Source organism: Falco biarmicus, chromosome 13 (genome assembly GCF_023638135.1).
Source record: "Falco biarmicus isolate bFalBia1 chromosome 13, bFalBia1.pri, whole genome shotgun sequence".
Lineage (NCBI taxonomy): Eukaryota > Metazoa > Chordata > Aves > Falconiformes > Falconidae > Falco > Falco biarmicus.
This window is the reverse complement of record NC_079300.1, coordinates 24,206,735-24,228,308: the sequence shown is the minus strand read 5'-3', so window position 1 is coordinate 24,228,308 and position 21,574 is coordinate 24,206,735. Positions and strand designations below refer to the sequence as shown.

General features: G+C 40.2%; 1 protein-coding gene across 2 annotated transcripts in view; it reads right to left on the bottom strand.

Moving 5' to 3' along the window:
• The window catches only part of LOC130158311 (glypican-5-like), a 391,572-nt gene that overhangs the window by 252,601 nt on the left and 117,397 nt on the right, over positions 1-21,574 (bottom strand). The window contains exons 4-6 of one of the 2 annotated variants that reach the window (XM_056358960.1): positions 9,117-9,247; positions 4,222-4,281; positions 2,182-2,307 (exon numbers count right to left, since the gene is read on the bottom strand). In XM_056358960.1, the coding sequence (XP_056214935.1) occupies positions 2,182-2,307; positions 4,222-4,281; positions 9,117-9,247 (317 nt within the window). The remainder of the gene's footprint in view (positions 1-2,181; positions 2,308-4,221; positions 4,282-9,116; positions 9,248-21,574) is intronic. The other variant, XM_056358961.1, reaches the window with a different exon arrangement.

The window sequence follows — 21,574 nt, the reverse complement described above, 5'->3', positions numbered from 1 at the left end:
GCATCACCAGGACAGGTTTATTTCTCCTGTGGGGACAACTGGTGACAAGTACAGCCTACAAAACAGATGGAAAGGAGTAAAATTTGCCAGCGAGCAGGCACCACGTTTGTGTTGCTGTGTAGCACTGCCGGCCGTACAGGCTGCCCAGAAAGTCTCCTCCTTGTAAGGAGATCAATGCTGTGACAGAACTGATAAATACACACATATTGCTGTCTCAGTAATCATGTGAACTTTTTCTATTCTAATTTGCCCATTTAATACGTTAACTACAAATATGTATTTCAGGGACTGGTGGTGGGTGTTTTGGTAGTTAGTTTTTTTCCCCTCTCTCTGTTGTTGGGGTTGTTGGGGTGTAGGTTTGGGGATTTTTTTTTCCCTTGTTTGTGTTTTTTAATTCAAGATATGAGGGGTCTTGCTAGTCTTCTCCCTACTACTTCTCCCAGCTTTCTTTTCTTTTCAAACTGAAACTTTGCCACGTCTCCAGCTCTCAGAACGATACAGACTGGCAAAGGAAAAAAACAACAGCTTTCCCCTTCATGCCTTTCTAAAACATATCTATCAGCAGTTTAAGTGGCGCTTTTTTGGTGAACAAAAATAAACGAAAAACTAAAGCTAAATTTCTGCTTAATTTTTTGTTCAGAGAGTTGATATAGGAAATGTTTTTCTTGGGGTTTTTTTGGTCAGAAAGCTGTTTGTTCTGAAAGTTAACTATGCACCCAGCAACACATTACCAGCAAAAGGGGCTCTGAAATGGAAATACTGATTAGAAACAGTGATATCCTCCCCACTCTCCATAACTTTTACCATAAAAACATCAGTCAGTATTGCGATCACTATACATTAATATTTAGAATAACTGCATTGTTGCCAAAATCTTCAAATATATGCTTCTACAATTCATTTGTAATGCCAATGTATGTTGAATTATTAAACTTTTAAGTAATCTTTGAATATGTTAGACATGTATTTATCTCTGAATATCTCAGAGGTAATTAAGCTGAAGTTATTTACACATGAGAAATCTAAGCAGAGCTGTGTGGGAGTCAGAACTCCCTTTAATGGGACAGTCAGTAATTGTAACATCTCTCCATGTTCCACATCGGAATTATTCCATATGTTCCTACAAAACAATTTTCAATCGTGACAATCATTTTAAAGCAAGACAACAGAATGCTAGAACTTCATCTTTTAAAACTGCTACAGGCCACAAAATACACTTCAAAAAGAAACATCATGAAAGCCAATACAATCCCACGGAATGTCTCTGTTTCGACAAAAAGGCATTTTTGGAAAACATTCACTGGCAAGCTTCCAACCAACTGCAAAAACTGATGTATATTTTGACAGTAATAGTAACAGCTACAGTTGTATTCTGAATACCTCTTTTTCTCCTCAGGGCAACGTTACCTCATGTTACACAGAGCAAGAGAAATGACAGCAAGAAGTTTAGCTCGTGGAGACTGCAAATGTTATTTTCCAGTTTGGATTCTAAAGGGTGAAGGGAAAGACTTTGATAAAATACAGAGGCAAAAAAATTAGCTGATGAACTAGAATGATCTTTTCACCCTGCAGAGCTTCTAGCTGCTCTACTGACACCGAACAGTGCATTTATTAATTGTTATTTTATAAGAATTCCTGCAGAGCATGCTTTGGTAAGGCTGTAGGGCAATTCCAAAAACAGTTTTTATTCAAAGTGTTATGTCAGAAACTCTGAAAAGAAACGGCAGGGAAATCCTTTAAAAAACGTAATGCTCTGGTCACTATTTTTCTGACACTTTTGCAGGAAGAGCTACATATTTTCTAATTGTGGCTAAACACGAGGTTGAGCTCTGCACTAATGAGCCTACAAACAGCAGGCTGGAAGGGACCCCTCCAGTCAGCCGTGGAGGTACTCCTGCTAACGGAGCTTCAGAGGGTAAGAGCCCTCTACAAAGAGATGTCTAAAGTGAAAGGGACTCTACAAAGCAGCCCTTCAAGAAAGTATTCCGCTATATTTAATACAGATATGCAAAACTCAGCATTAACAACCTTTTATTTTAGCAAAGCCCTGGCTCAATTAAGCATCAAGTTCACTATGAAGGGGAATCATGATGGCAAGTGTCTCAGAATGCTCCTGGATCATCAGAAGGATATGAAGTCACTTTTTTCACCATTAGGGAAAACTTTTACTCTTAACTTTACCTTTCGACAACATCCTCTCCGTTCCAGCAGGTTGAGCTGTCTCTCATCACCAGGTCTCCATCACACAGCCTTTCTGCTATAGAGGCATAAAAGGTTCGGGATCGCTTCATGTAATTGATGAACTCTCTGTAATGCAGGAAGAACACATTTAACAACAGAACAGCAAACTCAGGGTTTAAGCCCCCTGTCAGCTTAACTCTCCACATGATTAAGAGTTTAGAACCCTTACAGAAATAAGTCGCCCAAGTTGACTGATTTCTGTTTCTAGTGTATTTCTATTTCTACGCATCATCCAGTCTTACCTAGTCCTGCGTTAATACACATTATTGCACACAAAGGGTAGCTTTAAAAAATTACATTAATACATCCCAACACAAAATTTGGAGGGGGGGGAAAAAAAAAATCTACGGCCACTGTTTCCCTATAAACAGGTTAAAAATGATGACAAAATATCACCATTAAAGGACTATGCTTTTTCTGTTACTAGAAGTGAGTATTTCACCATTTCCTGCACATGCGTGAGATGAATTAAGAACACTGACAACAGCCTCCTGGGTGGAAAAGGCTTCCTAAAGCCAACATCCCATCCCAAAACCTGCAATATGCGATAAGTACCCCACACCTGCAGCAACACTACAGAAAGTCATCTCCTTGAGATGCGGTGGGGCCGACTCCTCCCCATCACCACTACCCATGTCACATTCTTACTAGAAAGGAAACTCTCCCTCCCCATGTCTGGCAGCTCTCTCGTTAAGAGGAGGCTGTGCCCGCTGCTTTGGCGAGTAACCAGAACTCCTGGCCAGTACAAACAGCCCATTTCTGATCATGTGTGTATGGAAAAATGCCTTGTAGGCAAACGGCTGCCTTTTTTATAATCTGATTATACCTATAAAGTGTATCTTGCCGAGGTAGCCATAAAAATAAACTGTAACAAAACAAGTGTTAATTCAGCACACAATTAAAGAGTATTTCAGAATGAGAAATTACCCTGCCTCCTCCACAGCTTTGGAAGCTCCTGTTCGGTATAAGGGGTTAGAGATATTGAGAACAAGGTCAAAAACTGAGGTAGAGCTATCAGGGAGTTCTCTGCTTGTCTTGGAAGCCCCCCACCAGCCCCACTGGGAAGGCCAAAGGGCTCACTCTGGTTTTCAGGGTTTCTTCCAGGCAGGCTGTCAGGGAAGCACCAGGAAGAGGTGCCTGGGGATACAGCTGGATGGAGCTTGGCACAGAACCAGTCAGGATTTATCATTCTCTTGGGAGCAAGGTGCTTTGAACCATATCAAAGTCCACCGCTAGGTATCTATAAGGTTTAGGCAGTGGTCATCTCCCCCCATAGGTCTCTTTACGCTTTCTCAAAAGCGTTTTGCCATCCCATTTATCTCATGTATGGTGAAATCCTGCTCTAGATCAGTAAGTCACTGCAGGGTCCTAAGGAACTGCATTACCCTACCAATGCAAGAAAGCTGTTATTTTAAGCAAAGAAAAAGGCTTTTGGGGGGTTATGATCAGCACTTCTACCTCTTCACCACCGACTAAGGGACATGAGCTCTGGCTATTTATACAGTAAAGCCAGGCCCAGGCAGAAGGCCACCCACCTGGCAGAATAGCCTGAGTATCAACTAAGCAACTGTGAAAGGTGATGCAGGTGCCAAAGATTTTACGGGTTCTAAAACAGAGTATTCTTTGGAGGAGGAAAAGAGCAGCCTTTAGGAGTCTAAAGCTTGTCTTCCTCAGCTCGCCCCAAGAGGCTTAAACTCCTTTGCATTTTGAGCAGAGCAGGGCCCTGACATCTTGAAGTAGCATCTGAGCAAATGCAGAGATCTGTGTCCAACTCCTAATCCTAATGAGGGCAAATATTTACTTTTCATCGGTATAAAACTAAACACTGTCAGGCAGAAAATGTACAGTTTCCCATTGCCCTGCAGTATAAAAGCAGTAATCAAAAGTATGGCGATTCCTAGATTACAGCTGGAACAGCAGCTGACACTGCAGATGAGCTAAGTGTAGAGACAAAGTATGTCACCTTGTTTTCATTCTTACCGAGAGATTTTTTTCAAACTTCTTGATTTGTCATTCTTTGAAGCTTTCAGAGGCAGAGAACTGGAATAGGCCGGGGAGAACAAGCATCAATCAGGAGAGGTTGGGGAGTAGGGGAGAAGCAGGAATTCAGGCAAATGAGGAAAAGAAATGAGAAACAAAAGAGAAAAGTAAAAATTATTTGAAAGAAAGGTCATCAAGCACATGCATAGGATAATATAAGAAAACAAATAAGGAGGAAAATTGTCATGAGATTTTTCCAAAGCATAGATGCAATTAAAAATGTCAATGCAATATTGGAAAAAAATACACAAGTGAGATTGTTCCTCCCAATCATTTTCAAGTAAGACCACAATTACAAATGCAGCACACAGAGCAAAAAGCTGAAAATAAATTCAGTGGTACTTAAATTAACTATAACTGATACCAAATGGAAGAACTGTAAATATATGAAGCTATACAAGAAAACAATAGCAAACAGTTTAGAATGAGAACCATGGGAGGGGGATACAAATGAGTAGCATTCATTTTCTAGTACAATGAGCAATTTTCTGTCTGTTAATGAATAATGTAAATATAGATTTGTTTGCTGTTCAGTTCTGGTCAGATTTCACTAGGAAAAAAAACAACAAACCAAACAAGAGCAACTCTACAAAACAGGAGAGACGAGCTCTAAGGTTATATTGGAGAAAGAACTGTGGAAATAACCCCGTTAGTTATTTAGTGCAAATGCATTTTGTGGCACCAATATGCTGAGGTCCCTTAATTAACATCAAACATTCTATTAAAATGTATGTATTTAAATGCAATATATTTATGTTTATGTATATGTATAACTATATGTGATAAATATATGTATTTAAATGTATTTAATGTACATATATTTAAATATATGTGTTTAAATACAATAAACATTGTATTTACCATTAACATCATGACGCAATTTTCCACTTACATGATTCGATACCACGTTCTACTCTCTCTTGCACCTGTACTCTCATGTATAAAGTAATGTTAACAGCTGGATTAACACATGCCTGCAAACAGGTTCAATGCTACTTGCCAGTCCAGTTAACCCTTGCTGGAGAGAGTAAGCATCACCTTCAGCAGCTCTGAGGACACCCAGATGATGGCAGCTTTGTCTTTGTCCTTTCTGGGAGCTAATGGCAGGGGTGGCCACGGGAGAGACCTGCCCTGATCATCAGGTGAGTGTCACCTGCCATCACTGAAGCAGCGATTCCAACACAGCCAGTCAAAAAAGGAAATAAGAATTTGTAACAGGAAAAATCTGGACTTGCTGAAACTTCTGCCTTGGCCAGTCAGTCAGAAACGTTGGATTCATTTCCACAGTAAGTTAATTTACATTTGGCATTAATAATGTGTTTTGTACTAGCACTTAAATATTCATATTTTAATAATATCATGTGATGACTGACATAATAGATAGTTAATCTTAAATAAAATAGATGCCATCAACTTCAAACATTCCCAAAGAAACTCAAATCATTTTATTTTTTTTAGATGTATATAAGGACCCTAAGTTTACAGTATAACAAAGAAATCCCAACAAAATATCATTACAAAGCCTGTCTCCTCCAATGAGGAACCTAATGTCATGTTACAGTTTTATTAAAATATTTTCATATACAAATCTGTAACCAGTCTATGTTTAGTGGTTTGAAATATTTCATGCAGCAGACATGCTAAAAGGCAGGTTTTCAACTTTGCTAGGAGTCCGGACCCTGCCCAGAATAGTACTTTGTGCTGAACTCAGCAATAACATTCCAATTTACTGATTGAGATTCTGCACATGCTATGTACATTCCCTGTACCATCGTATGGTTTTAATTTTCTTGTCATCTCTATTACATATTGTAGTAACCTCCACATTAAAAAAATGACTACAGCAGCAATCCTGACAGTTTCGGTTAATCCCTGAATACGATTGTGTAATGCAAAAAAAAAAAAAAAAAAAAAAACAAAAACCAAAAAGGAAAAAAAAGCTGTGCTTTTCAGCTTAATCAGAGAGGAAAAGGATCATGCAACATTTATTCAAGCTTCAGCTTCTTGCACTATTGTCCCTGACACTTAGTGTTTTATAACTAGAAATATGCAGGAATGGAATCCAGAGGGAAATAAAGATGGGAAATCTCCCAGGAACCCATGAGAGTAAGAGGAGCAGAAAAGGGTTCAACAACTGCAAGAGGGGACCCAGTTGCTATGTGAATTCAGAAACCACGCAGGATCACACTGTGCAGAGCAGCAGAGGGTGAGGGCTGCCTCCCGCCAGGCTCCCAAAGGTTAACCTCAGTCCGAAGCTGTAAAGGCAAAGAGCCACAATCTTTACAGCCCCACTTTCCAACTGCACGAGCAGCCTTCACTCTACCGAGCAGCTGAAACCAGAGGTTCTCAGGCTTTTTGGAAGAGCAGCTTGGCGATACCTTTGGAGCAAACGTACATACGCAGGTATGGGCTGTTCGGCACTAGGTTCCTAAGGGCATCTCTAGGCAGGTACCACAGAAGAGATGAGAGGCCACCTTATCGTGGTGTCTCCTACAGATGTGCCAACCAGATTGATGCTTCTCTTCGAGCTCGGGGATATTTTGATTAAGGTAACGAGCCACAGGTTTTCTGTTTGCTTGGGGAGTGCTGGCTCATTCCTTCTCTTTTTCTTTCCTTATTCTAAAAGGCAGGAGTCACATTCTATATTCCCCTTAAATCAAGGATCATTTGGAAGGATGCCTACTACACAGACCAGACTCACTCAGGCCAATTCCTATGTGACCTCATACCTAAACTGACAGACAGCTGATGATATTGCTCTTCATTTTTTAAATCGCCAGAAGGAATGGCACCAAAAAAGATTCATATAATTTCTCTCATAATCTAGATCCCCTGTAGCAGTTATCTGTCACTTTAAGTGCATTTTGCACAACCCTCTGCAGGAATGATTTCACCCATCCATTATAAAATTTTAGTACCTAAAATTGCATTTTATTGATATCATATGTGATTAGATGATAGATGATGAACACCACAGCGATGTAGCCAATCACTGTGTATTTCACTCTACTGTTTCACAATCATTTCCACGAAGCAAAGTACAAGCTTCACGCCATGTGTTTTATAGGAAGTTGTGGAAAATTTAATAATATTTTCCACTTCTTACTAATTATGGCATGGCTCCATCATTCATTGTTGGTGCATAGGCTCTCCACAATACCTGTCAACACTGTATTTCAGTAATGCTAATTACGTAAGGATGCCCTTAGTTTGGGGGGTTTTGATACATTAATTTTCAGGGTGCAGACTAATTTTGGGAAACTGTCTAATTTACAACATATTAGTTTCAGTGTATTCTCATTTCCATCTACAGGTCTTACATTTTAAAAGGTCAATATCCAAATAATTCTAGATGGTTGGGAAGGGGAAGGAGCAGATCTCAGGTGAGAAAGAACTGCTGTCATGCCACTCAAGACACCAATTTGTAGCTGTTGAAGAGGTTACCCATTAATAGGCAGATAATTCTGCCTTTCTGGTTGCCAGCACGTAAATCTCAGTGAAGTCAATGAGTTATGTGGAAGGTGGCCTAGGGCTCTGCATTTTTAAAAGCATACTTCATTAATTGTACTACAACTTTTCTTTGGATTATTACTGCTGAATTTATTAATTTAATTTCCTTAATGCTCTTTTCTCTGATTTGCATGGTAAAAATTGATTAGCTCCAAGCACTAGAACAAACTGTTGTGTTTTGGTTTTAAATTACAAAGGGATAAAAATACCGCTATCACTCAAATAGCTTAGCTTGCTGCTATTACTTTTATCTTTTAAAGCAGTGTTTGTTTCATTCATGCAAGCTTAGATTATAATTAAAATAGAAATGGATAACACTCTCATCTTTACAACTCAAACTCCAGAATCCAGGCTATGGATTTTATGCTAATTTTAACATTGCTGTCTGTCATCCACGTATCCAACATACAGAGATAGACACTGAGTCCCTAAGCAGATTCGATACTGTTCTCTGATAGAGGTGCAAGCCCAGCATGATTCCACTCACTTTGCTGGTTGTTCCAGATTAATACTGGTGTTACAAAGAACAACATGTTAGCCAGAAATAAGTCGCTGTGATTTTATGGTCAGTTAGCTCTGACATCTACTCATGAGTGGGACTGAAAAGACATCCTTCCCTCCCCACTTACAGTTTACAGAAAACCAATCCAGGAGCTAGGCGAGGGAAAGCAAAAGAGCGAGCAGGAGATCTGGGAGCAGCGCTACTCATGCCAGGGCCAGCGGCAGCAATTCAGCTGTCTAATGTCTCAGCTGGCACGCGGCTGAAGAGCAGAAGCCAAGACAGACACAACAAGGCTACACAGAAATGCTTCTGCTCTCTCTCTGTTATGCAACAAACCCAGGAGATTGCAAGGGATCTTATTACTCCTGCCCAGCCCTGGGAAACGAGGGACTGACTGTGTGCCAGGTTAATGACTCTTTCCTTTTCACCCCTTTCTCCTTCCCACCTCTGCCCCTGGATAAGCCCAAGTCCTTGAGGACCTAAAGGGCAGTTGTCTTTTAAGTAATTTAGACTCCACTGCTGAAATTACTCAGAGTTTATTGAGGAAAAGTTTTCATCGTTTTCACTGAAAGTTTCTGGAAATAACAAACCCCTTGGGGCTAAGCAACGACATCAGGTCTGGTCGGTAAAAAGCTTTGCTGGTAGACATGTGCAAAGCAATAGCACAGGGACATCTGTGCAACTGTCAGTGGTGGCAACAGCTGGACAGCACACAGGCAGGGTGACAACTCTGGCTCTGGCTGAGACGCTACGGTGCAAGGAACCATTAACACAAATCGTGAGGCAGAGAGTTTCTTTCACAGCAGCTATTGCTTAGGGTTACCTTCTTTTATTGTTCAGACTAGTGTGAGCCATCACAAACGTCTGGGTTTCAGTCGCCTCCTTCACTGGCACTATATTGTCTGATGACAGATTCCCTTCTTGTCGTTTGGGCTGTCCACACACTTTATCAACCTGTACGAAAGGAAGGGAAAGGAAAATTGGGTTTGAATGGAGAAACTGATTTACAATTGCCCAAAGGTCTGCTTGTTCCTTGTGGTCGGTGTTTACTGCAAGAGAAGGTGTCTGGGTGAGAGAAAGAAAGGATTCTTCTTTCCAGGACCTGGAAACTTGTCCCCTGCATCAGAATGACCAAATTACAAGGCAGTGCAAGGAGCAATGCTACCTGAAAGCCAACAGTCATGGATTTGTCACTGGATACCTGGACTATAGCACGCCTAGAAACAGGCTGAAATAGCAACTGATGGAAACATTGCCAAACCAATCTATCACAATCAAAAATCATCTCTTTAGAAACATACCTGGAGTGTGAAGGTACATAGATTTTGGTGGAACATCTGCCCTGTATATAAAAAGCAGTCTATTTGGGGTTTGAAAGGGCTTGTAATCAGAAGACAGCTGAGTCTTCCAGCCTTTAACTGGACAACGGTCCCTTAAAACAAGGAAATTAGCAAAAGAATTCAGCATCAACTGAATCTTTTCAACAAATCAACAAAAGTATTTTCTTGGACAAAACAGAACAAAAAGAGAAGTTCCAGGCCTTGGAATCACAAGTGCCTTGGATCCTAGGTTTGGAACATGGCTCAGCCATTTGCTCTTACTGCCCTTCGGGAAGCTTCTCATAGGGGATTTGCTACAAGACCCCGAAGAGGCAAGCTGGTGCTTATCCTCTGCACACCGTAGATCTGACACTGCTCCTGCATCCTGCTACCTTTATTTGCTGTAACAGCTTTAAGTGACAATAGTAAGACCAACTTCTTCCCTTTCTAATCCACAAATAAGTTATCTGTAATGTTTTCACCTACACTTAAATCCTCAAGCAAAGATAAAAAGAAATCCTAGTGTGGGCATGGTACTACCAGAGACCTTAATCACACAGAATCCATCATCCCACACAGCACCGATTTTGATATCCCTTCTTCAGTTTTCCATTATAACCAGGGTGAGATCGATTCTTGCTGCTCTGTGCATTTTACTGCATCTTTAAAACCCTTACTGAGTCACAACTGCCTATCTGCAGAGTATTTCAGACCACAGAAGACGTCAAATCGTTTTCTCTGCCCCTTTGCACCACTATGATGTATACGATCGTGGAAGTACAGCACAATTTTCTTTACCTTTGCCCGTTTCCTCCAGGAAAGCTACTGCCATGTAAAGCTAAGACATTTTCCTGTGAAAAAAATAGGGCAATTGAATATGAAAAGTTGGCAGCTGTACAGGCAGGACACTTAACATCAACTTTAGTTGTATGAGTTACAGCCTGGTCCAGTATAACGTGCTGTGAGGAACCTAAAGCTGTAGCAAATGAATGAGAACATACTGGATCCATCCTGACATATCTCTGGCAGTCAGAGCGAGAGCTAGCTGCCTCAGTCAACACCACGCGCTGTGTATATCGTTTTGGTCTCACCAGGGACTAGCACAGCATTGTTTTAAAAGAACTTTTTGAAATAAAATAGTCTATTTCAGTCCCTTCTAAACTTCTAAGAAGAAAAAAACCCCACACAACCAAAAATACTCCACCACAACAGCAAAACTCTCTATGCAGATGAAAACATAAACCAGAAATGCTATTGGAGCCTTTTGGATCTGGACAGAGGGTTTAACACAGCTGGACCACATTCCTGCACATGATGCTTGCTCTCCTGTGCCCCGTGTTTCCCAGGTCTCCTACAGCACGCAGACCCAAATTCCCAGCATAGATTTCTGCAAAATCCATCTTAGATTACATCATGTCAGTAAAGTTCACGTCGTCAAATTACATACACCTCAAGTCTAGTCACTATGGATTTAAGACAGTTTTAACCAACTAATACCAGGGAGGTTTGGGAAAGCAATGTGGTTCTTGCATACATAAGCAATGAAAACCAAGTTGTTTTGTTTTCCTGTGAGAAGTTTCAAAGAGATTTAAAATCATCATTTTTGTAGCGAATCGATAATTTAAGCATCCAAATGAAAATACTCACTTTGTTTTGATTTATATTTTTGATACCATAGAAATAAAATGACTCTTTCAGTTGCAGAAGTTTCAATATTTTCTATGCCAAACCTTAACTTTGGGGTTTTCTTTTTACCCAGTAATAACAGTTTGCTGCATATTAAACAAAGCCACAGTATTTTAAGGAAACAATATTTCTCAGTGGAAAATTTTAACCAGTTTACTCCATTGAAAACGAAGTAATTCGTTAAATGAAAGGCTAAATCACATTCACACTTTTCTGTCTTGTAGGCTTTTTAGTGCCTTTCTTCTCATTAATATCCTAAGAAACACTAGCAATGCTCCATAACTTGAACTACAGAACAAACAATTTAGTCTGAGGATAAGATGGAAGATAAAATAATGACACAGTATTTGTAATATCAGTAGCTCTTACATGTCTCAGCTGAAGATCCAGACTGAGTTTTACCGGGAAGAAAAAAAAAAAAAGATCATGAGGCAAGTCCCTGTCAAACAGCACCTGACACTTAAAGGAACAAAAAGTGATGGGAAACTGGTGCAAAGGCACCAAGTGATTTCTGCCCATGGCAGACCCCAGCTTGCCCTGCACACAGGCAGTGCCCTGGCCCAGACCCAGCTCCAGGCTGGTCCCACCTCGGCTGCAGGAGCCCGGCCGCCCCAGCGGGACCAGGCTGGCAGCCCAGCAGCCCTCCTTGCTTCCCACTCCTTCCAGCATGAAGTTTCTTCAAAGTTAGCATGGATCATCTTCTTCATTCCCAGCCTCTTCGGGGCAGCAAGGATGCAGGATTTCAGCCCACCGCTGCTCCCGTGGTGTGTACAGGTGGTTGGAAAACTTATGTCAGTGAATGTGGGTGTACCCTACACCTCTGGATGCAAAGACCAAACTCATTCCCAAGAGACTGTCACCCATCGACCTTGAGTTATCCCTGTTTGGCACGTTTATTTCAGATTTTGGATGAATTAAACAGAAACCTGATTTTTATTTTTTTTATCTTTTTTTTTTTCCCATGTGGACTAATTTTCACATCTTACTGAAATAGGTATTTTTCTTCAAAATAAAATAAGAAAAAGGCTGAATTTTACCAGCTAGGTTTGGCCGTCACAAAATTGATGGCAAGAATGAGAACAGTCATGTAAAGAAAACCATCTTAAACATCCAAACTAGGCCATTTACAAAGAATGAGTTAAAGTTGTGTAAATTAAATGCATGGCATAAAAAAAAGAACGTGTTTTCTGGACCTGCAGCATCTGGAACCTCCTGCTACAAATTACCTGTCTGTTAACAACAGTAAGGAATAAGGAACATGGAGGGTTTCCATCCCATCTAAGGGTACCTGAGAACTGCCCTGTCAGTTTAACTTGGAGCTGATGAACCAAACCTCACCACCCGAAGGAAAAAACAGCACCACTAAAAATGGTGACTGGGATTTTAAAGATTTATTTCCTTCTAAGTTCGACTTATTGCTTCCAAGTTATCTCTTCAACTGACAGTGTAAACTAGGTGACTTTTTATTTATTTAAACAGAAGCTAACTTTCCTAAACTGACACTGAACACTCTAATTTGACACAATAAGAAAAAAATTAAAATACTGTGAAAGGCAAGAGAACCACAAAACATTAGCTGCAAAGAACTGGCAATACGTGTAATAAAATTTAATAAAAATTACAGAAAATCCATTGTTCTTTCCCAAATTAGATTTGAAGTACTCACAATAATCAGAAATCAATGTAAAGAACAACTAGGGTTATTTATTTCTGTGATTTTTTTTTTTTTAAATCTAAAAATAAGCCTGCCAATCTTAAACTACAAACCGATAGAAAATTATCCCTGATTAACTATGACAACACTAAGGTCATTCCTCTTGTCTCTTTGATGATATTTAATCAAGTCTGCCTTCTAGCAGTGAAAACCTATAGCTGAAAACTAGTATTTCTCATACCTCAATTATTTTCTTAATTATCAATAATGTTTCAGATTTCTACACAATTTTCTCTGGATTGCAAGTTTTTTACTTATACAGCAATGATTCTTCTTAAATATCTATCCTTCTTACAACCATAGCTACATTTCTTCTCCTGTGTACTTTCCTTTGTAATGAAATACAAAGTCATATATATATATATATGTGGATTATTTGACCTCTTACTATTTGCTCTTATAAAAAAAATGACCATTTACAATTATTGCAGAGGCTTAGCAAAATAAATCAAAAAAGTCCCATCCAAAATCTTTTGAACTCCTGCAGCTTGAGCAACCTTAAACATTGAGGTCATATTTAATACACCTAATATAATCAAACAAGGGGAAAATGTCACGCCCTTCTGGATACCAAGAGACTCTTATCTCTCTAAAGCAGGGGACATTTTCACTAGTTCAGAGCAGTAATTTTCTTTGATTTTGTAACAGGAAGCTCAGTATTTTAAAATACAAGATTTTCCAAGTGATTGGGCTTTGAGTTATCATGAAAACGCTGACACGTTTTCCAGCAGCTTCCCACCCACCCCGACCTGTAACCCAACTCAGCTCTGAAAAACCAGCATCTGGGTAAGCGGCTCTGGCAGGTCACCCCCCTGCACCCCGATTCCCGCAGGCTGCGCAGGTGTCAGCACCGCCGCATCCCACGGCGCAGGCGCAATCACACAATGCACTCAAATCACAGCTGCAGCTCGCTGGTTCCAGCCACCGCGCTGGAAGTGAGGGAAGCAAGAAACACTGGGCTGTGGGGGAATCAGGTTTGCATTTCCAGACTTGCAGGTTCACCACAAAACATCATTTCCTTTGGGTCAGACATACCCTTATCCCCTGATTACCAACGGCATAAGACACCAACAGATATTTTGTCATTTTTTGTTGACCAAGCAATCGCCCAAAGTTTATTACGTAAATACAGAATCCTCTCCTTTGGAGTGGCTGTCACCTATTACTATAGTTTTGTTGCAAAATGCCCATTTCCAATGCTCAAAAGATGAGTGGGAGCACATTTGATAAAACGTAAGCTGGGGCTTATTGAACCTTGCCACTGCTTATAGCTTAGCAAACAAAATCTTGCACTCCATAGAGAGGCAATGAAGAGAGAGTAAGGAAGATCATTACGATAAGACCTTTGATCTTGCCTTCTTTTAAATATTCTCTCTCTTACAGAATATGTTACCTATTATAAATGCAGTGTTTTGCTGGTAGCAAAGTTCAGCAATACATAAACAAACTATGGGATTACCAATTCATTTTCCTACAGGAATATGTTGTATTTTACTCGGGAGGGGAGCATTCTCCTCTCTCTCATCCTGAACCTATCGGATTGTTTAATGTAGATTAATTTTCTAAAGATTTCTGAAAACTGGCAGTTAGAGAAGTTGACCATTTTTAGGTACTTGAGATTCCTCCAAGGAGAGCAGTAGCATGAATTCCTCAGGGGCAGAAAAACCTTCTGTCAGAGTTGACACTTACTTAGACATCAAATAATTCAGCCATGGAATTTAAATCCATAAAAAATGAGGCTCTGTGTGTTCTCCGCTGCCTCTGGAAACACCTGTCTTTAATCAAGTAATTTCAATTACAGCAATATTTCTAGGTTCAGTTTTGGAATCAAGATACAAATGTGCCAGAAATAAACAACAGTCCTGTAAAAGAAAGAGCTCACATTCGGAGGAAACAAGGAGATGCTATAGGCGTATCCTGAAAAACATGGACAAGTACAAAGAGATTAAGATACAGATTGTCCTGATAATTTTTATGAAACATCTGGGCTCCTGTTACTCTTATGTCTCACAATCTTCCTCAAACAAAACAAAAAAAAAAAATCAACAGGAAAGTAGTCTTAGCAAGAATGCAGAAGTAATGGAGCACTCTTTAACATAACTGACATGGATTAATTGATGCTGAAACAATTTTCAGTTCCCCAACTTAACCCCATCTATTTCAATGCGCTTACCCGCTCTGGTGAGCTACTGCTCTGCACCCAAAGCCAGGGAAATCCTGCCTCCTGTACAAATGCCCAGGGATGAGGCACCTGAACAACCAAACTGGGAGGATCTTCTTGCTTCTCCCTAACTGCAAAAGACAGACTGTCACAGTGTCAACACAGAAAGTGCCTCCTGTCTCAGAAAGATTTGGAAACCATAACTATAAAAATCCTCAACATCAGCTTGCAGAGTTGTTTGACAACAAGTTATAGTGTAAGACCCTCACGCTTTTTCTCTGGGGACTATATCCCCCATACAAAAAGGGAAAAAAATGTTTAAGAATTATTTAGAGTCTCAAAAAACTGGAACTTCAAATCAGTAACTCCAGAAAGCTCTAATAAATTCCCTGGCTAGAAATGTAGACTATAAACTTTAGGCATCCATTTCAAGGTCAAGGAATGGCTGAAAAACCCAGAGACCAGTTATACTTCAGCCATGTAGCAGAGCTGCTAGAGCAACATTCGCCCAGAACAGGAATGAAGCTGCCACGTGCCAGTAAAGAACAGGGAGAAGCAAATCACAAACCTGAAATGATTCCTAGGTCTTTCGATGGGAGAACCCTTTCGACAGTTCACACACTGTAATGTCTTCCTTAAGGCAACACCTGGTTACTGCCACTTCCTTAATGAGCAGTAGCCAAAAAGATCTCAGACGACCTCCCCAACTGTATGGTAGGTTCAACCAGCTGGGAGCTGGACCAGTAACATGTATGCTGTCCCATGCTTCCCATTCCAAACTCAGAAATGCATTGCCATTTTACAGGTATACATATAAATAGGGAGGTATGGGGAGAAGCAGAATTAATTAGTCATAGGAACTTCCAATATTTTATAGGATGCCAACTCACCCAAGCTTCAGGTGCAGGTTTCAAGCGTATTGAATTTAGAGGAGAATAACTTACATGGCTGCAATCAACTTCCCCTTACATTTTCCCATGGGTCCAACCTGAGGTATTACAAGGCCAAGACATAATCCTGGACGCCCTTATAAATAAGTGTTGCTTAAAGATTTTGTTCACCTGCTCCGCAATTCATCTTTTGAACTAAGCTCACATTTCCAGATTACTAGATATATATTAAGGTAAGTGTTCAGCAAAAGGGGAGTAGCAGTAGTATTCTGCAAACAGCCCTGAAACTGGCTCCTGAAAAGAGAGAAATAAGTGATATTAGAAGGTTTTGTGGTTGTGTGAATCGACATCGCTGTCTTTTGTAGGCTCTGTGTGCAGCAGAAGAGACATCCTTCCAGGCATCGACACTGGGCACACACAATGGTCAAAATCTGCAGCAGCTACTCAAAGGGATCAAATCCTGCAAGGCCTTCTCCCAGATTAAAAATGCAAAGGACAAATAACAAGAATTTGGGGCCTTATTCTAGAACAACGTTAAGATAGAGAAGTTAGATAATCTGTACTGAGCCAAGAGACTGGGCATGCCACAAAGCCTGCACCTGCATGCATGCATACAGTCTTTGTTCATAGGGATAGTAGGTTGAGGATTTCTGGAAAAGTATAAAATAAAGAAATATGTCACACTATCAAACATTTCAAGAATTCTATATAGCTTATATCTAACAAATTTTTACCATAAATTACAATTATATTCTTTTATGCTCTCACTGGCTTTTAAAATTGCATACACTGGTCAGGATATTGAACTATCCGCAGTTAAGCTCCACGTGTAATATCCTTTAAGCACACATAAATCAATAACTTGGTCTATTTTGTTAGGATTTTTTAAAACATTCTTGTTCAAATCATATATGTATTTACCCAGCTGAGAAGAGAAGCAGTAATAATTTATAAATCCAAACCAAAATACTCACAGCACCTGAGAGGTAACGACAGCCTCCCTCCTCCCCCACAACACCCCCAAGATCCAGGACTAATCTTTTCCTGGCCTTTGTTAGTTGTGACATTTGTCCTTAGATATTGACAACCTAGAAAGGTTAAGCTCAATTTTATAATTAATTACAATAATCAAGTATGGAAGGAAAATTCCATTGGGAATCAATCCAAGTGAGTCACTTTAAGAGCTCTCAGAAAAATTGGGTAATTTTAAAGATAAGAAAAAAATAAATTAAAATATTTTATTCAAATTTCCCTTTTACCACATTTCAAATTAATTAACAGTATATCCAAATGGTACCACACATTATGTGTTTATTATTTATTCTTGAGTGAAAGTCATTATTAAAATATTACTGGAACTTCTTTTATCACTGCAAGCCTAAAATGTAACGAAGGAAAACCCTTCGTAGTTTGCTCTTCAAAGGGTCAATAACCAAGTATAAAAAGTGGCGGAGAAAGGTCATACACCTTACAAAAACACACACACGCACATATATATAAAGGAAAAAACACAATTATCCTTTCAGGGCTTTCCCTACTTCCCAAGAGTTCTCCAGACTAAGCACCAAGCTGCTGCAGTTATCGCTGCAGACACAAGTCCCCAGCACAGAGTGGCTCCCAGTGCCAAGGCGGTACCACCACCTTGGTACCACCACCAGCTGGCCCCAGCTGGTGCAGCAAGGCTGGCACCACCCCACCTCTGCTGGCAGGACCCAGTGGTGATGCTCCTTGGCCCTCTGCAGTCACAGCAGCCAAACGTCAGCGTTGAGCTGAGCTGGTTAGAGAACACCACCACTGACTGCGGTGAGGGCTGGCAGCCTCCAGCAGCAAGGGACTGACAAGCAGAAGGGCTCGTACCCATCATCCAGGCAGGTCACCAGCTGGCACAGGCAATTCTGGAAAAAAACATCTTTCCTTAGACTTGGATACCTCCTAGATATTTTTAGTCAAAAAACGAGCGCATCACTCTTCCATTTGCTCTATGTCAGATTACAAGACAGCCACAGCTATAAATAAGCCATTTTTCCCTCACGGTAACTTTAGCAATGTTGATCTGTACCTTACTCCTTGATGATGCCCAAGAGCTCTCTGAGATAAGATCGGGACCTTTTTCACTAACTGCAGCTGGTTTGACCACCACCCCAACACAGCCCTGCTGCTTTTAGAGAGTTTCTGCTGCCGGCAGCAGAATTCACAACATGGACCAGTGATATAATGAATCAACACAAAGGGCAAGCTACTGAACGAGGGAGCATTTCTCCGAAAACAGCATCTCCTCTTGGTATTGCCAAAGATGACTGGGTAGAAGAGACCATTAGCCTGACCCAGCTGTAGCTTCGTGTTCCTCTATACATAGTTAGGGCGATCATAGCAACAACGGAATTGCAGGAGTGATTCTGACTAACCAGCCAAGTTGACTGCAAACACTCATCTTCATATATGAACAAATTAAAATTTGCAATGAATGACTAGGAACCTGACCCTGATCTGTTACAGAATTCTCTGAGCATGCGATGCAGCTTCATTTTTGAGTTTTCACAGGTGGGCATCACCACTCAGGTATTTAGGCACAAGCCCAGAAAACCAAAACATTTATCCTAGCAGGTCTTTTGGTCTATTCATTCCAAACACAGCTTTCAACTGAAGTATTTTGTCTCCAATCTTTATACAAATCAAACAGAACTGTTTCTTAGTAATGTTTATGGCGCAAGCATTACACAGTGTATCCAAAAGGCGGCAATGAATGAACAGTAACAAAACAAGATTCGGTTTTGCTTACTCCATGGCTTACACTGATTCGATGTCTGTAAAGTATTACATTAATTAGATATCAAATTATGCAAATAAACTACATAACTGTTCATGCTACAGGCTCTCAGATAATTTGAAAAGCTTCTCAAAATCATTGTGTATTCTGCGTGGGTCCCTTTCCCTCTGCACAGTGCTTGAAAGCAGGGTGGCATGAGCTGGGGACAAGCCCCAGGGTGGTGAAGGGACAGTCAGAATGTCCACGCAGAAGAGAAGGGACCTCAGGCTCACAGTTTTGACAGCTCCTGGTCAAAATCTCCTCTTTCTCTGCAGACAGATATATCCTAAGAACCAAGCTTCTTGGTCTTCAGAAACGGAAGAAGCATTCCCTAAGTGAAAGAATTTACTCCAAATCTCTTTGAGAAAAACTGCTTCTGCTACTTCAGACTGACACCCCAGTAGGTTCAGGAGGATGTCTACAGGGAAGAGAGCATCCCTGTTAGGGCTGGCTAACGCTGCAAATGCGATCCGGATTTTAAGGTGATATAAGAAGAATCATGTATATCCTATATATTTAAGAGCTCTGATATACCCACCCTGAAAACATTTGTGAAAAACTGTAATCAAGAGCAGGGAAACACCAGTTTTGAGCAAAACCTTTAAATTCTTCTAAAGTTTTGTGGGATTTTTTTCTGTTCATCATTACTACAAGCATTTAGATGGATAAGCAAAATGCCTGAACCTTCTCTTCTGAAAGACATTATGAAAGTGACCTAACAAAAATATGTGGAAGTCAGAAGGCCACGATACTTTTGTATCATCATATTAGCTGAAATAATGCTGTAAGTTTATGCACTCACTAAACAAACATGTTAATAACAATGTCAAGACCTCCAAATAAAAGGTCAGAATGACCCTTCATTTTGTATATAACAGGAATATAATCATTAGAAGAGACTGGTAAACATATTAAATTCTTTTTTTCATGAGATACGTCATTTCAATTATGGTTTCCTGACAGTTGCTGTCAAAACCAACATGTTTTCTCGTGCCCTTTTTGTCTGAACACAAATAAGTAATTTTAAATGACGCTGAAAACTTGAGTAATTATAGAAGACCTATAACAATAGTATATATAGGAAAATTACCAGGGGCAGCAGCCACTGCTCTTGTTTAAAATACTTAGAAGACATTTTTCACATTGAGACAAGTATATTAAGTTCATAAGCAAATTCTAAGACTTCTGTCTCCCAAGGAAATCACTTCTAATGCAGCAGCAATGTGTTGCTTAAAGCAGGTACCAAAGTAGCTGGGTTTTGCCTTAGGACCTCAGGCAGACATTATTAAGAGTTTTGCAATCCAAGAGGTCTGGGACCTTGCACAGAGTGCAAAACCCCAGCTCCTCCTGAGGGCCTGAATCGTCACACCTATTGGGACAACTGGCATCAACAGGCTTTTGGTTTCTAAACATGTACGGCAGGCAGATTCTGACCTTGGACACTTGGTGAAAGGAAGGATGCTTTGAGGATTTACTGCAGTGACTGATTAATGTCGATCTACTGAGGACTATTAAACCATTAACATCATTTTCCTGGTTGACCATTTCTGCCTTTGAAACTAGACAGAGATACTGAATCTGCAGGTTCAGGTCCAAACTGCAGAGCAGACCTTTAAGATTGCACCACCGAATTTCATCCAGACAGAGATCTTTCCAGCAAGACATTAAGCACAATTTATTTACTAGCATATGCATCCTGTTTTCAACTGAAGAGCCAAGGGCCAATTGATAAGCAAAGGAAAGACAGCCTCCAGAAAGCACTGCCTTAAACTGCTCTCTGCAGAATTCAGTTTGACTATGCCTGGAGTGCTGGAATGGTACCATTATGGCAGTTTGGTGTTAGGGAAGAGGAACACGTATGAAAACAGAGCTGAAAACAAGGGATAAAGATGCTTATAACAGATCTGAGACCGTAATGCTTCATTTATAGTCGTCACGCCTTTTTCATTCCAAACTTGGTTTCTGATCCATGCTTTGTGAAAACAAAAGCAACAGAAGGATTCACTTTAAACCTTTATATCTAGCCAAGAAGCCTTGCTATTATTTCTTAGTCTAGAAACTGTTTCCTCACTGATGGCACACTGAAATTTGAGGTATGTTCATGCACTTGTCTGACCTATTTCTGATGAAGTACCACAACAAGAGCAAACAAAAAAATAGCCTTTCTTTTTGTTTGAAATTTCACAGACTTTGTGTAAAATCTCAGAGAAATAGCTCCATAACATATGAAGGAAATCGGATGGGATGTTTTTGAGCTGGAGGGTAGTGAAAATCTAACATTATGACTTTCGAAAACACATCATAGGGAAAATAACTCAGGTAAATTCAGATAGCTCGTGAACAACAACTAAAAACCACCAAAATGAAACAAAACACATTATCAAAAGCACAGTAAAAGCTCCCCTGTCCAAACTTGCCTACCTATTTGCAAACTGATAGCGTAGCGTTCATAGGACAATTACGAGCCTGGTACACTACTACGCTTCTGCAAAGTATTCTGTTCGCTTCTAGCTACAGTCTTGAGTGGTATTTTGCAACTTTCCCATCTTACAGCCCTCATCTCACAGTTGGCAGCAACTCTAATTTTTCAAACAAGGAGGCTAAGGCTGAGAGATTAACAAATCTGAGCAAAACACATAGGACAGGCTTGGAACTGACCAACTCCTGACAACCAATTTAGTTCCCTGACAATTAAATCACACTGA